The sequence below is a fragment of the Phoenix dactylifera genome, chromosome 9 (genome assembly GCF_009389715.1).
Source record: "Phoenix dactylifera cultivar Barhee BC4 chromosome 9, palm_55x_up_171113_PBpolish2nd_filt_p, whole genome shotgun sequence".
NCBI lineage: Eukaryota > Viridiplantae > Streptophyta > Magnoliopsida > Arecales > Arecaceae > Phoenix > Phoenix dactylifera.
In genome coordinates this window covers 22,468,871-22,485,295 of record NC_052400.1, presented here as the reverse complement: position 1 = coordinate 22,485,295, position 16,425 = coordinate 22,468,871, and the positions used below count along the sequence as shown (strand labels likewise).

The window sequence follows — 16,425 nt, the reverse complement described above, 5'->3', positions numbered from 1 at the left end:
ACCAAATTTAAGTCGTACAATTTATTATCTAGTCGACTATCTAATAAAGAGAAAACATGATCAATACATCACCTGTTGAAAGATTCACTAGCATTGGAAGGGTTTACAATTAGAAATCATTCCCTAAATTTTATTAAAATATGATATAAAAACATTTAAGAATACTTCCTTTTAGTCATAAAATCATTCATGCACAAGCAAATCATTGAATTTATTAGTTTACAAATATTTTAAATTTATAAGACACTTTGGCATAAAAAAAAAAAATCATATCTTCAACTTTTCTATAAATTAACACTATATAAGGCAAATATAAAAGGTTTTCCATAGCTCATATTATCGGACATCTGTATACTACCTTCGTATATAAACCAGCCACTTGTATTATACACTCAAAAACAAAAGATAGTTTGACGAATAATATAAAATGAGTATATTCCTAGCTCCAATAATCAATGTAAGCAGATTTCAGCAGCATCAAGAACCAAAATATCCACACATATCGGATACACGTTCACTTTCTACCCAGTTAGGGTCCCAAAAATCAGAGTCCTGGGTGGGGCAAACTGGGGACAAACCTAACTTTTGGCATCTTTTTTCCGCCAAATGGCTGCCCTAGGACATGAACCTGCACCACTGTGATTGTCAACCAAAGCCTTTCACCATTGCACCAAGCAATGGTCCCCTAAAATATCTATATCAGATAAATAAACAAATTAGGAAAACAAAAAATGCATACCATATCAGATATATTAACAAAAACAAATGCATACTTTCAGCAGTTCCAGCACAGGAAGCTGGTTCTCGAGTGGGGAGATATGCGCCATGGCTGAAGGCTGAGACATGTCAACAGCACTACTAATATCTTCATCCTTGATATCGTACATGCTCAAAACCCTGCCAATACAGCAGATTTAATCAAACATCTCAAGGTTTTCATAAATTCTGGAACAGAAAACTTCATCAAGCATATGAACAATAGGTTTTTCTAGTTTAGCTAAAGAACTGGCAGAAAAGTCGATCAAGATGAAATCAGCAACAAATGAGTCAAATCTATGTGGGAAAGGCGGTCTTTAAGAAAATATCCTAACGCAAACAAATATCTGCCTAAACCCAACTGAAAAGACAGATTCTGATTGAATATTTAATTAATGTTTTCAGAAATAATACTCACATTCGGAAGTGCTGAAGGCAAGCGAGAACTAATTGCCACTTTTCACTAAGATCACCATAGGCTCTCTGAGGAAAAGGCCCAAACACATGATCATAAACAAATCTGAAGATCCCAACAAACCTGATAAACCAAAAAAAAAGCTATTTAAGTACAAATTAACAATGAGATTGGAGGCTGGGAACAGTATAAACTATAAACATTTCTCAACTGATAGCACGTCAGTACCTTCGGCCTCTATCACTGACATCTCTCTCTTCTGCGATAAGAGCATTTAACAAGTTAAGAAAGGATATCGTAGAAGGGTATCTTTCCCTCCTTGCTTCCACTTCATTCAGCTCAAACCGCATGTCATAAACCTGTCAAATTTAAAGCGTATTATTATTGATGCATCAGAAGCAGATGGAAGAAATAACATATATCATACTTCCACCCGCCATGCACAAGATAGCTGTTCAGATTAAACCATCATCCTACGTCATCCTACATCATCTACTATTTTTTTACTCTTACTTATAGATGCTGAAGCATTTCATAAGTTCCTCTCATGAAGCAAAATTACAGAAGTTCATCTCTTGCAGTCTCATGAGTTTTATATTGAGACGGACTACTTCATGAAGTAATCAAATCAGATGTCCTATTAAATGACTTTCTAAAACATCCATACAAGAATTAACCACTTTATAACCAGATGGTCTGAATCTTTGCGAAGAAATTTTTATGAAAGCAAAAACAAACATATAAACAAAACTAACACAGGCATTGTGATTGACAATATTTACATGGAATTGCAAGGAGTCCTCTATAAGTGACACTCTTAACACCAAAGCTGGAATATAACTGAATATCAGCAGTAACATAGTACCCCATCGGAACAAGACCAAACAGTTTAGACATATTCCAGACAAGAAACCAAAACATAACTGCTAATGATGTAGTAATATATTCATTGAATACATAATTTATGATCATTGATATTAACGTGAACAAAGTCCATGAAGCAGAGACAAAGCAGGAAAGCCAGGAAAAACTGAAAACTGTTGGACAAGCACAATGGCTTGCCTTGTTTGCTGGTAGACCAAGAGCAGCTTAAGAAAACAATATGTTTTCCTCATGATAGTTTTACAAGTTTGTCAAGTGCTTTTAGCAGAGACCTGGCTTAACAAAATAAAAGGCACAACAGAAACCAACACCGAGAACCATACCTGTGTTGCTACATGCTTCCCACCACTACCAACTGAAGGACCAACAACTACAGGAAGATCATATTGCTCAAGGTAATTCCAGATAGCATCTTTTAGGACTGGAGACACCTTGATGAAAGCAGTTATAGCATTTCGCAATGCTCCCTGCAGATAAAGTGTTATATTCGCTAATGTCCAATGCTCAGGCAAGTTGTATAAAAAGGACATGGCAGATTCCAACCTTTAGATATGGAGGCACATTTTCATAACTGAGAAGCTTAAATAAGGGTTCAATGTCTGGAAACCATTTCTTCCTTTCAATAGGATTTCCATTTTCCACCACCTACAGCATTTTATCCACTTCTAACATTGGTTAAAAACACTGAGAGAGAAAAAATGAAATGATCTAGGTAAAAGAAAAACCATAATGGTAACCATCACATAACAAATCAATAGGCTGCCTAATAACCACAAAACCATGGCATTTATCAATTGTGCCTAAGATGAGGAGATTTAAATGGATAGAAAAAGAAATGAAGATCTCTGACAGTTAATCTAAACATTGAACTTTCTGTGTTTCATAAGTGCATATATTTCATTCATATAATCTCAGGACAATCTAGGCAACAGAAGAAGTTTGAAACCCTTGTCGTCAGTATTTCGGACAAAGGGTACGAGGCTGCAGGCCAATAGGCAAAAGGAAGTAAAACAAGTATGAAAAAACATGCAAGGATAGGTTCAACAGCATGCAGCGATAGTGCCAGAGACATCAAGAAATAGATAGATAATACTGAAACAAGCACAATAGTTACAAGTCCATACCTTCTTAAGAACATCTAAATATGCAACAAGTGCTTGTGCATCACCCTCCTGAAATTCAGGCAACATGGTTCCAGAAGTTTGCAGAGACTGTTTGAACTTATCTTCATAAATAGATAAGCAATCAAACAAGGTACTCCAACCTATTGACCGGAACATTTTGCCCTGGAGTAACTCAAAAACTTTTGATGCACCCTCCTCATTAGAAGCCTGAAAAATCCAAATAAAATAATTCGAAATTTGAAATTTTTGAATTGCAAACCAAACATTAGAGGTACTTTCGCCGTACCAGAGTACTAAGCAGTCTCAAGAAAGACACAAGAGTCCGTATATTGGTATGATCCTCTCCAGCAAAGTTTATGAATGTCCACAACTCTTCATTCCCATACAACAGCTCTGGCTCTTTCTGATAAAATGTGAGTTGGAACAAAAGTATATTAATATTCAGTCACAACGAAAAGAGGGAGTTAAAACAATGACCACAACAAGAATCATACCACCGCGTGAATTATGATTACATATTTTTTAGATTTTGCACTAACACATTGATATTGAATTATGATTAATCATCAGCATGACAACTTGTCAGAATATAGATCTAACCTCCACGCAGGCCAGATACAGATTCATCTGAATATTGTCAGATTAGCCCTTCTATAAAACTTCTACACCACAAAATAGTAAAATTACAGAATCAAAACCATGACCAACACAATATGTGAGCCTCTATCTGATACTGTCTATACTAATCAACTACTTTACCATTCATATGCCACATCCCCCATCACAATGAGGATCTTGAAACTTGCATCATAATTCACTTATCCTATCTACTTACTAGCTAAAAGAATCAACAAAAAATATAAAATTTTCACAGCCTTATTGGCATATAAAAGATTGTGTAAAAATATATATACATTAAAAAAAAACTAGCTAGCACAAGTGAAGTTTTCCACAAAACAAATGATTGAAGAAAAAAAGTAGATTTGAGAAAGGAAAAGTGCATAGATTTACCTGATAAATTTCCCTGACCAATTCTAACAGCGACACAAATGGCTGACAACTCATCTGGGTCACCTGCCGTGGATCACTAAAAGTGTCACCTCTGAAGTCATCTGATCCCAACAAGATATATGGACTCAGCGCACTCATAGCTTTCTCCTTCATTTCCTTCACCTATTACATGATCATGATTGATCAAGAGAAAGCTTAGGTAGAAAGAAACTAAACATCTACAAAATCATTATATCTTTCTACAATGTACTTCTAAGTCATCACAAGCCAAAATGAGAAGAATATAGAACATATCACGAAAAGTAAATAAATTTCTTGATCTCATGACATGATGGAATGCAAAGCCTATCAAAACACTAACAAAAGCCTCAAATTTCTAATTCAAGTTCTGTCTTTATAACCATATGTTAGCACAGTAGAAGATATGGCTCTGAATTGCCTATGACTTTTAAAGGAATAAATAGCACTAGCATGATTAATAATCTAAGTCAATTTCTCAAAAATCCGTTAATATGAATCATTTTTTTCATTTGTCTCAAAAGAGGATGTGTGATTGAATAGTCCAGAGCAATTTTGCAACCCGTTGCTGGCCAACCAATTCCGAGATGGTATTTGACGTGAGGACAGGCAGTATAGTTAGAGGTGGCAATTCCTAACCTCGACCACCCAACCAGCCCGAAGCAGCTCAAATGAACTAATACGGGTAAAGGTTCTTATAATTGCATCAAGTTCCTGTTAGTGAAGACAAACTTGATCATAAATGGATTGGATTTGTGTCTGGCCCCAAAATCGATAGGTCATCATAGCCAACGTTGGATAGGCCATTAAAAACTAGTCCTAGATCCCTAGAATAGTGATAATATTTTGGTGGGCACCATAGACCAGTCGAGGCTTGGTTTGAATGACTAGAAGTGTTTTCTTCTATTTGTTACTTTCCTCTTCACTCTCACTTTATTTGGACCCTAGTTCCCCTCTTCTTAGCTTTGTTTTGTTCTCATTCTTTAAGGTATATAATTGATACGTCAAGATCTATAGCTTGGTTGGCAGGCTGGATACCCATATAAAATAAATGTGTTTGATGTGGTCTATTTTTTCTAAACCCAACTGCAAATGGGTCAGGTATGGATTGAGGGTTTTCTAACACATCCTAAAGCCAACCAGACCTAACCTGGCCCATTGCCACCCCTAAGTACAGCAATGTCCAAGTAAGCCTAGCTTGTTTTCTATCTTCTGTTCGAAATTAATGTCATTCAAGCATGTCATCACTTCCTTCAATTGATTAAAATAGCCTAGATGCACAAGGATGCATTCCTAAATATCTTGGACCGGTAGTGTTTAACCTCTTAACAGTGCTACTCATCTCATTGTTCTAATATACTTCGAGGTGTAAGCACATGGCAGAAGAAGCCTACCAAGCATCCCCAAATTGGCATAAGCATGAGTCACGGTTGCATGAGACCTTGGTTGAAAAGGCATATTACAAACACTCAATCAGTGCAGCCTTTAGGTGCTACCCTATTTTGTGCATACAAGAATGTTAGAATCATAATTTTATGCATGGCATATAAATAACAGTGTAATGCTTAGACCCTTGTCTGTGTATTCATGATGTCAAGCTTGCTCCTTCACCTCTCCTCATACGTAGGAGTACACTTCTCTATTCATAGGATAACATACATTCCATAATAATACAATTGAAAATAGAAACATGTAGTTGCAAAGTCATAACCTATCTTATTATAGAGAAATTTGGGTGCTGATCAGGGTTAAGGACTAGCTTTAGCCAATCCTATTGTAGTACTAGGGGCAAGCCAAGCCAAACTCAAAACAAAAAGGCCCATGAAAGCAAGGTTCACAGAACCAGTTTCAATACCTGTCCTGATATCTAACAGGTACAGTTCGGTCCTCGGTACCGACACTCAATATAGCGCAAACCGAATATTGGTTTACTAATAGAAAATAGAAACATGTAGTTGCAAAGTCATAACCTATCTTATTATGGAGAAATTTGGGTGCTGATCAGGGTTAAGGACTAGCTTTAGCCAATCCTATTGTAGTACTAGGGGCAAGCCAAGCCAAACTCAAAACAAAAAGGCCCATGAAAGCAAGGTTCGTAGAACCAGTTTCAATACCTGTCCTGATATCTAACAGGTACAGTTCGGTCCTCGGTACCGACACTCAATATAGCGCAAACCGAATATTGGTTTACTAATAGGTATGAGTCGGTACACCCGCTTCCGGCACCACAAACCATGCCTCAAACTCAATCCAAGATAGGTGTCTTGCAGAACCAAGCTGAGTTCAGAATCAAACCTATCTCACACAAACTTTTCTTGGTGACATTTCATGGTCTGATTCTCTATAAGTTGGATCCATCTTGGAAGCCACATTTTCAAGTCTCAGCCTGGAACTTGATGGCCAAGCCTTGGGGTAGTTATGGCCCATTTATGCCTTTGGAAAGCTTAATTCCCAAAGCAAAAATAAAGAAATATCTTGACTCTCTTTGTTCCAAAAGAAAGATATGCTAAACGGCTTTAATTGCTATGTCCTGTTACATTCAGTTTGGATCCATAAAAGAACATTATTAATGACAAAAGGATCCAGCACTCCAACAGTTATAAGTTATAACAAAGACCATGTAATATAGCTTCTTTTGGCTTCCACTTTTTATTTTAAATAATATATTCCACTGCATTTAGAATGCAAAGAAATGGGCAGATATTAATAACTGGCCAAACAACTTAATTTTCTCCATACCAAACATATACATGTCTATATTAATAGCTCTATCACTAAAGAAAATTAAACAATAAAAAATTACATCATGTCAATCTATGAGATGTGAGAATTTAATCTTGAAATTTCAGTCATCTGTATGTTATTCCCGGTTATCATATTGTCATCAAAAAAACAGGGGACCAAAAGAATAACCACATACAGACCTTGTCCCTAGAAAGTGGGTTCGAAAGAAAGCACATCATCAATTTATGCATGTATCCATTATACATATAGACCATGTCCTCGTCGTCATTCTGTGCCAAATGAAGTAAAAGAAGGGTCAGCACTCCAAACAGTAACTATCAACAGAGGCTTGGATACTGATACAGTATTAACAACTAGAGCTATTAAAGTCCTGATACATCTAGAACAAAAGCTAAACTTCTCTCAGTCCATTTCACCTTCCTCTTGATCACCAACAGGTGTGTAAGAGGTTGATACCAACACAGATTTGTAGGTTGGTAAAAACAAACACAAAAAGAGGAAGTGATAGAAGGAATAAGATTATGCAGACAATTAGCTGAAGAACTCGATTGTACAATAAGCAAAAGATAAATTTCCATACAAGCAGAAAGTTCCAGATCAAATATAAGAGAAAAGATTACATCGAAATGAATATATAGATATATGTATGTATGTATGTATGCATGTATAAGAAAAAACAGATAAATATATGTGGTAATAACAAAAGCCCTCAACAAGGAAACAATTTCAAACTGAAAGTGTTGAGGGTTGCATAATAGTCATATGCATGGTCAAGGGACATGCGACAAGAAAAAATCAGGTAACCGCAAAATAAACTGAAAACCAGCAAGCCAAGAACCACAATCCCCAGGGATAAAAAATTTTAAATGCATAAAATAGAAAATTCAGTAAATTGATGTAAGCAAGTGACAGCAAAATGGATTTAGGACTACAAGGACATGTGAATTTTATTTTCCCTTTAGAAAACATAGAATCTGTCTTTTTACTGTATATCTTCCATTACTTCTCAACTCAGACCTCTCTGGAAGACAATAAATGTATGTTGAAATGCACAAATAAAGTTCTTTTATTTCTCAAGAAGCTCACCACTATATACTATCTCCAAATGCTGGATTTCACTGATGAAGAAAATGTTACTTGAGTATGTTATGATAAAGATAATTTTTGCTTTTAGTGAATTTTCATGAATTCACTTCTTGACATTTGATACAAGAAAATGAAAATTACATAGAATGACATTAATTTCCATAAATAGTGATGACTGCAAAATCAGAAAAAAAAAAAAAAGAGAAAGGACTGTCATAACATACTGATTACCAAGAGCAGCAGGAATATGTTAATTTATAAAGCCATCAACAGCAGATGATACACGCAATAACAGTAGGAGCCTCTACTGTCTTACAGAATGGAAAAGGCGGTATCTAGAACTACACGGCACATCAATTTGAGTTTAACTGTCAATGCAGTAGTAAGAAAGAGATTTCCTGTGCTATCACACGCAAACATCACACTGTAAATATAAAATATATTATTATAATATCCTTTGTCGAACAACGTTTGCAGTTACCACTCAGACCTGATAGGCAGCAGCTTGGAGAACTCTAGCCAAGAAAAAGTGGAAAACATTGTTTGAGCAAACAAGTTCCAAGCATGAGTAAATATTTGTCATATCCTTGGATGGAACACCCGAGATAGTATCTCTTGAAGTACTCTGATCTTGAGTTAACATCAAATATACAGTCCATGCAAGTCTTACACCATCAACAAACCCCTCAACATTAGGATTATTTCCGGTAGTCATCACCTAGGTGAGCAAAAGTCATCAATTATCACCAGCAGAATTATTCCTAACAAATATGAGACAACAAAGAAAGAAGGAAAGATGTTGCTAGCATATCTTACTAATTCATGAAATTCATATCTGAAGGAGGCATCGAGCGATAGCGTGGAGGCTTTGTTAGGAATTGTGCTTAGAGCATCAGACATAAAAGCAATAACAAGAGAAAACAGAAGGCTGAATGTTATCTGCAATGGAAAAACAACATGTAATGAGATTAAAATGACCACAGATAAAAATATACATAAAACCTAAACCAGAAAAATAAGACAAGAATAAATCTGGGACATAGCATGAGCAGGATACAGATTTAGATTTAGACCTGAAGCTGTACAGTGGCATCAGTATCAACTTCAGCTGCACAATCTTTTAGGGTCTCAAATACATTCTTTACATCTTTTGGACCTGCAAAAAGTAAAAACGAACAGCAATATAATCAAGTCTTTGCCTGAGGGGAAGTAAATTCACTCAATGGGGAGGGGATGGATCCTTGTTTGATATATAGGCAACAAATTAGGTAAAAATATATTACCAAGTTAAAATTGCTGAATATATAACAACAAAATCTAACTTCATCTCCTATAAGCATAATAAATGGAACAGAAACATCTGACTCCTATAATGAGTGTTCAACATTACAGCATCTTAGTGAAGTATTCCAACCACTCAGCACTATGCATATTACTTCAAATAGTAGGCTTGAGGACAGTGATACTGAACCCTCAATATGAAGATTTCCACGTGAATGTAATTAGAAGAAGTTCGCACAAACAGCAAACATTATTCAATCCGTTTTAAGTCAAATCATGGATATATCCAACCCAAGTCTTTCCAAAAGCAGCATCTCTGCAGATCTAATAAGTAATTCTACTTCCATGGTCCAAATGATGCATACCTAAATCTATTCATAGCTTGCTAGCTTCACCATACTCCACCACAACCACCTCATTGCTACTTCTATATACCTCGGCAGTTTACCATGTCCTCCTTGAATCACTACCCAATTGCAGCATCTAAATATTCAACTTCACATGCCCAATAACAAAACCCGCCTTACTGAAAGCCTTGGGCACGCCAAAAACCACATTCAATAAGTGCCAGGCTTCAATATGAGAAAGGTCAAGCACAAAGGGTAGGGAAACAAATCAGAGGAGTTCAAAGAGCACAGGCACAAGGTTGGGAACAAGAAGGAGGTATGATACATGCATATTACTCCATCTTTGCTTGAGAAGTCACCTCTACCCTTTGGAAAAAGACCCTCAACCACTAGGACCCCAAAAAATATTACTGACTTATTATGAAAACAAACTTGTATGGAATTCGTGGAACCGAGATGGAAAAACATATGCAAAAGAAAACTTGATGAAGTGTAGGATTTACATCTAGGATGAACATAGCAAACAGCAAGCATCCCAGAACAAGGATAACAATCATCATGGAAGACTAATAAAAGGACATTAAATTACAGGGATACATGGACTATTTAACAATTTCAATATACACTATTTAACAATTTCAATACATTTTGTTTTTAGTCGGCTGTTTGTCATGTGATGTCTCCTTAGAGAAAATAGAATTTCCCATGTCAAAATTTGCATTCCTAGAGAAACCTTAGAGACTTGCACCACCATTGAATAAAACTTAGGCTATATACATAACATATGGCTCTTCCAAGTTACATGTATATTCACTATGTCGACTTATTAAAGTTGTCATAACCAAGTAGTTGACACCAATTCCAATATAAAGGTCGACATTAAGTCAAGAGATGGTTGCAAAAGTAAAACATCCCCAAACTTTTATTGGAGGATATCTTGATCCATAAACCATATATGGTGCAAATGTTGTTGGTTTAGGTGAGTTTAATGATAATTAATTTGATGATTGATGTTTGAAAGCTATCTAAATGAAAGTGAAAGGTTTTCCTTGGTTATAATGTCAGAAAGAACAAAATGCCATGAATAAGTACATCTGACACCTCAACACATATTCTCATCGAGCAACATAGATATAGTGCAAAACTTAATTTCTCTTTAAATAGTAGTATGTACCCTAATGTACCTAAAGTTCAAGTAAAAGCACAAAACTAGTTAAAGCATGAGACTAAGGAATTTTCTTTTGCATTTATAGATTAGACAGAACCTTTTTTAAACTCAATTTTTAAAAGAATATAAGAGTCAAATGCCTCAAACTGCAGTATGGGACTGGCAAAATAATATTATCTAATAAGCTTGAACAAAGCCTAGCTTACTCATCCGCGTAACAAGTACAGAAAGAACAAGGCAGTGGCTAAGACTCAATCTTTCCCGAGAAACAACAGCTCGTCGTTGGACGATAGCACCTCTGAAGTCAAGAACATAACATTCAGAATTAGGGCCACCAAAACCAGCCGGTTCCTCTCGATTTAGTTCCTGTTGATAGAAGAAAGTGAAGCAACACAAAAACCGACATCAACTCTACATCACAACTATTGAAACCATGGCAGTAAGTCCAAGTGTACAAACTAAAAGCATGCAAAACAAGACATTGCTATTGGATCTGTTGCTAACAAATAAAAAACTGAGTTCAATTGTATAATCTGGAAATGTAGGTAGCCATATTGTCAGTACTAATAATAACATTGGTAGTTAACCTAATGTAATAAGCGAAGAAACTAAGAGGACATTAAATTGTGATTAGATCGGGTAAGATGCAAGTAAAAATAATCATGTTTCCAGCACTAATAGCAGTCATTGTTGACCTCGTTTAACAAAAGATGAAAACTAAGCCTGTATTTGGAAAAATCCCCAACCTTTATGAGCATAATCAGCCGTTGCCGGAGACCAGAGATAAATAGATCTTCCAGGTGCTTCTGAATGTCAGCCACAAGATCGGCATCCAGCCCCTGGTCAAGTACAACAGCCTGTACAGAAGAAGGGCATACAAATTTTTAACTTGAGAAGCAAGAACAAAGGGAGAGGGAAAAGCAAGTACTATCGAAGACCCGAAAAGGAGAACTTGGTCCTACCAGATACAATTTCATCAAATATTGAATTGATGAACTTACCCGTAAGAGGGTGTACAAAGAGGTTATGAAATCTCTTCTTTCCATGTACCAGAGGCCTGCTGCGAGTCGAAATATCTCCAATGGCTCTCGCCCAAGTAAAACCCACTGGAAAAAATGCTTGCATAGTATTATAACGGAAATAATATTCCATGCGACAGTTGAATATAAACTGCTCCTATGCGTTACCACTAGCAAATTCTTAATAGAAACACCAAGAAAGCATACCTCCTTATTGGCAGAAACTAGTAAGCGAACACACTCGATTTCATTTAAATTGAGATCGTCACTCAATTTCAACGCCTGAATATCATAATAAACAAAATAAGATGGATTAACCATACATATTAGATACATTGTGCAGCTCCAAGATTTAAGCCAATACTCAAGTGCAATCTTTCAATCAAAATGTGATTTATGGTAGGAACTTATTATACCCCTTTTAGACACCAGTCTAGTTTCAAAATTTAGTGTGTTTACTAAATTTTATAGGAGGGCGCATGATGTCATATGTAATTTCAAGAATATATATTCAATATAAAGGGGCATGCCAGTGCAGCCAATGTTGTTGACAACTAATAAGGTGATCATGATTGCTTGTCTCTAGATTCTCACAGATGTCAAAAGATTTCAAGAATGATGAGGAGCAAAATCATGCATCGATGTCAGTTTTCTGAAGACTCAGAGAAGAGAAGAGACAAAAAAAACCAGAAACAAAAAAAGAAATTACTCTTAAGAAACAAAACAAAAGTATCAATAAGACCAATGACAGGAGCATGCAGAAATGCTGAAGAGTGTGGAGATTTAAAAAACAAGAAAAAAATAAAATACATTGAGATAACTAATGTTGCTCTCTTGCTAGAAGCTTGTGTATGGCAACCATATGATTCAAAGAAGCAGATTTATCAGAAAAGGGAGAAAGAACCAAGTTTTCTTTTTGCCACTGAGTGCCCTCTTTCTTGCCAGTTCTTTTGAGAGAAAGGATGGAGCAATCCCGGCCATGTATTAAAAACTCTTGGTCTAACTAATCATCTGAATCTATGGAGAAGATTTTATCGAGAAAAATAAGAAGCGAAATTCAACTAGAAGAGATCAAGAAACTCACAATCTGTACATCCATGTCGTCCAGCGTGATCGGTGATGAATCGGGAAGCCTGATTTCCTTGGATTGGACTTGAGATCGATCGGACGCCTTGGGGCTCTGCGCACCCGACGAAATCAAGAAGCCGTCAGCAGCGAGAAGAGGAAGGAGAAGAGGAGACAGAGAGAGGGAGAGAAGGGAGAGGGGACCGGGTAGGAGAGGAGGGTCCGGAGAGCCGGGAGGGAAGAGCGAATGGCGTGCATGAGCTCGATCCTCTGGGTCGCAGTGGGAGGGGAGGGACCGAGAAGGGCCGCCTCGATCGTCGAGAGGAGCTGGTGCGGAGAGACCATCGCCTCCTCTTCTTCTTCTTCCCCTCCGCTCCGACAATGGCTTCCGAAACCCTAGCCAGCCGGGAGGATGAAGAGACGAGCGCGCGGGGAGGCCGACAGCAACAAGCCCTGGGGCTTCTTGGGGTTTAAAACCCTCGGGGCCGAGGCGGGCTTTTTCTTTTTTCTTTTTTCTTTTTTTTTTTGCCCCTTTTCCTCGCTTTCTTGCAAATATATAAGGGCCTCGACTTGGAGGCGAACCGCCGAAGGCTGAAGCGCCCCGGGTCCTAGCGTGCGGAGTGGAGTCCGCGTGCCAACTAGCAACGCGGCGCCGCGGTCAGTCGGGCTTTTAAGAAGGAGAAGCAAAAAAATAAAAAAAATAAAAATGATGCACCCAACGGCGTCAGTCAATTTCAAAATTAGCATTGCACATGAAAAAGAGGTCTGCTATCATTCGGAAGTTATAGTTTTTTTAACCTACGACATTTGGCATTTTCATTGCATCGGTGATGCAGATCTTGTTTTTATTTTATTTTTATTTTTTTAACAGAAGGAGCAGCAGCTTATCATTAAAATATAAAACATCAGACAGCATTATATGCATGTCACACTAATTACCATCCCCTGTGAACAAGTTCCTAAGCAGGCTCAAAGTCACCTTTACAGAACTACCAACACAATGATACAGAACTCCCTGACCCTAAACTAATACAGAATGCTTGTGTAAAAACAACATGCACAGCTTCTCACAGGATCTGCTATAGCAATATAATATATATATATATATATATATATATATATATATATATATATATATATATGATAGATCCCTGCTCAGATTATATGACTAAACAAAGCACGGACCCTGTAAAACATGTGGACTGAATTGCATTTAAATGTTCCGTCCAGGTCTGAATGAAGCCTCCCAATTCATCTCAGCACTGCCATCTAGCCCTGCACGGGACCTGCAGAATAGAAGATAAGTTCCGGTGAATAACATCCCGAGAGGTCCAGAAGCAGTTTTGATTAAGGGCTTGTTTAGCAATGAAATCGGCAGCTTTGTTGGCTTCTTGATAAACGCGAGCTGCAGTAGAAGAGTGTAAAGTTGATCTCCATTTGATTGCAACTTCATTTCATCGATCCATGCCAAGTCAGCCGCATAAAGCAATATACATCTACAGTGAAAATGGTGGATTTTGCGAAATGGATCCACCTTGGACAAGTGGTTGAAGCAGACATGAATTGAATTGGTTTGTCCCCTGTTTAATTTTGACCCTTCAAGTGTGAAAGAAGGCAATCTAGACTAACTTGGTAGATTCTTTTTTTATTTTGTTGCGGAGGATCCATCCATCTGGTGGAGAGAGCGTTGGGGCCACTAGCAGCACCGAGTCTAAGAGGCATGAGTTGGTGGTGGGGTGCTTGTCTAGGAGGAATGATCATCGCCGACTACATAGAGGAATTCTTCAAGCTCTCTAATTTGGCATGCCCACATGATAGCCAAAAAACTCCTGCAGCTCATTATCTCAATGACTTTTGGGTTTTGATCTATATAGAAATCACCAATCGCTACTCGCAAGGCATCAAACGGCTACTCGCAAGGCAAATGTAAGATGATGATAGACGCTATATTCTCATCAGTTTTTTGCCAGAGCATAAAAGACCATATCGCACCGGATGATTTATATATACCTGAATGCTCGATTTGGATCACAAGGGCAGCATCCCAACTCGATGCCATGAAACCAGATTCTTGCGACCGAGTGCCGTACCTATCCTTTTCAACAAGCACGACGCTGGAGATATCATCGGGTGATCTCCATCACCTTTGAGAAGCCTCCTGCCGGGATTCGCTCTGCAGTGCTTCAAACCTGTGATTCTCCTGTTCAATTTACGCACATAGAAAAGAAATAAAAAAAAAGTGGAAAAGAGGACAAGGAGTTTGAAACGAGAACAAAAATACTGCCTACTTATGATAAAAAAACATTCTGCTTCTACACATTAATATCTTAGTAAGACGGAGTGAGAGAAAAAGGAAAATTGAGAAGGGAAAAAGAAAAAGGAAACGAGAATTCCTGGGGATTGGCAGGTATAAGATATGTTCGCCTGGACAAAATATTTCGTTCAAAAAACAAAAAATCAATCAAATAAAAACCCATCGTCAAAAATGAATACTGATGTACTAATGCACTTCTGCTGCCGTCCTGTACTTACCTTTTTTAACGGTGAGGGCGTATCGTCCGGAAGCAACAGTATTGTTGAAATCTTGACTTAAAGAAGTCAGCGTTACTCGCGAGAAAAGGGGAAGAAAAAGGTGCTGTTCGCGTATAACACGTAAAAAGGAGGAAAAAGGAAAGAAGTTTGAAGTCGGAACAAGGTGGACTCGGCGTCGATCGGGGAGCTTCCGCCCAGTCGATGGCCGGGCCGGTTCTTGTGGGAAGAGGAGCGAAGCCCTTCGACCCCATTCCCGCTGCCACCGGTGGGGGCCGACGGTCATCTGGCCGGCACTCGGACTCCTTTAGCGCCGGACTCGGGTTGTAAGGGCTTCGCCCGAGTGCTAAACCGGATCGTCCACTGCTCGCTCCGAGATCCGTGCAGGCGGATGAACACTGTGCGTCGGGCGTCCACAAACACGCCCGAAGAAGAATTATTAAAGACATTACGTACCACCCTCCTGGTACTACATTAAAGACATCGATCTTCTATGAAGCGTATCATCTATCATGCATGTCATAGGATTTACCAAGAAACTGCGCATCTTTTATTGGTGGGGAGAACGTTGGGGCCGTTATTGAAGATCAAAATTATGGCGATGACGCGATGAGGTGCTACGAAAATATCGCTAAGCTAAAGAAAGATAGAGAGGATCACCGGTCGATCCAAATCAAACTCTTCTAACTACGGTCTGACGCAAGAGAATATAAATTGGCTGAGAACCTGGATGGCTCTCAGGATCAATTGAACGATCCCGGCAAGCAAGGAACTCATAGAGGTAGGATATTACTTGACAGCATTTGCACTTGCAAATCACGCAAGATTCAGCAGGAAAATGATGTGTTCTACCGGGGATTTGGCAGACCATTAGGTGGACTGGCATGCTTTCTCGTCGGCAGGACATCACGTCAATTGGTCCACCAAGGAACCTTTGGGAGTAAAGAAAACCATGACTCGTCCAGAAAAAGCTATGAAG

At 38.1% G+C, this 16,425-nt stretch overlaps 1 protein-coding gene and 1 long non-coding RNA gene across 3 annotated transcripts in view; both read right to left on the bottom strand.

The window, feature by feature from the left end:
- The window catches only part of LOC103696902 (nuclear pore complex protein NUP205), a 43,513-nt gene extending 30,069 nt beyond the window's left edge, over positions 1–13,444 (bottom strand). For both annotated transcript variants that reach the window (XM_026801056.2, XM_039130519.1), the window contains exons 1-18: positions 13,122–13,444; positions 12,937–13,032; positions 12,060–12,134; positions 11,835–11,939; positions 11,580–11,690; positions 11,040–11,199; positions 9,111–9,193; positions 8,854–8,976; positions 8,528–8,755; positions 7,131–7,220; positions 4,189–4,350; positions 3,464–3,580; positions 3,178–3,384; positions 2,597–2,698; positions 2,377–2,520; positions 1,400–1,530; positions 1,175–1,294; positions 774–897 (exon numbers count right to left, since the gene is read on the bottom strand). In XM_026801056.2, coding sequence (XP_026656857.2) covers positions 774–897; positions 1,175–1,294; positions 1,400–1,530; positions 2,377–2,520; positions 2,597–2,698; positions 3,178–3,384; positions 3,464–3,580; positions 4,189–4,350; positions 7,131–7,220; positions 8,528–8,755; positions 8,854–8,976; positions 9,111–9,193; positions 11,040–11,199; positions 11,580–11,690; positions 11,835–11,939; positions 12,060–12,134; positions 12,937–13,032; positions 13,122–13,262 — 2,319 coding nt within the window. In that variant the 5' untranslated portion in view covers positions 13,263–13,444. The remainder of the gene's footprint in view (positions 1–773; positions 898–1,174; positions 1,295–1,399; positions 1,531–2,376; positions 2,521–2,596; positions 2,699–3,177; positions 3,385–3,463; positions 3,581–4,188; positions 4,351–7,130; positions 7,221–8,527; positions 8,756–8,853; positions 8,977–9,110; positions 9,194–11,039; positions 11,200–11,579; positions 11,691–11,834; positions 11,940–12,059; positions 12,135–12,936; positions 13,033–13,121) is intronic.
- Positions 13,445–14,009: 565 nt separating this feature from the next.
- On the bottom strand, positions 14,010–15,899 carry LOC120111957. The gene is made up of 3 exons (XR_005513525.1): positions 15,450–15,899; positions 14,928–15,117; positions 14,010–14,203 (listed from the first exon to the last, which is right to left on the bottom strand). It is a non-coding gene; the product is annotated as an uncharacterized LOC120111957 (long non-coding RNA).
- Positions 15,900–16,425: the final 526 nt, after the last annotated feature.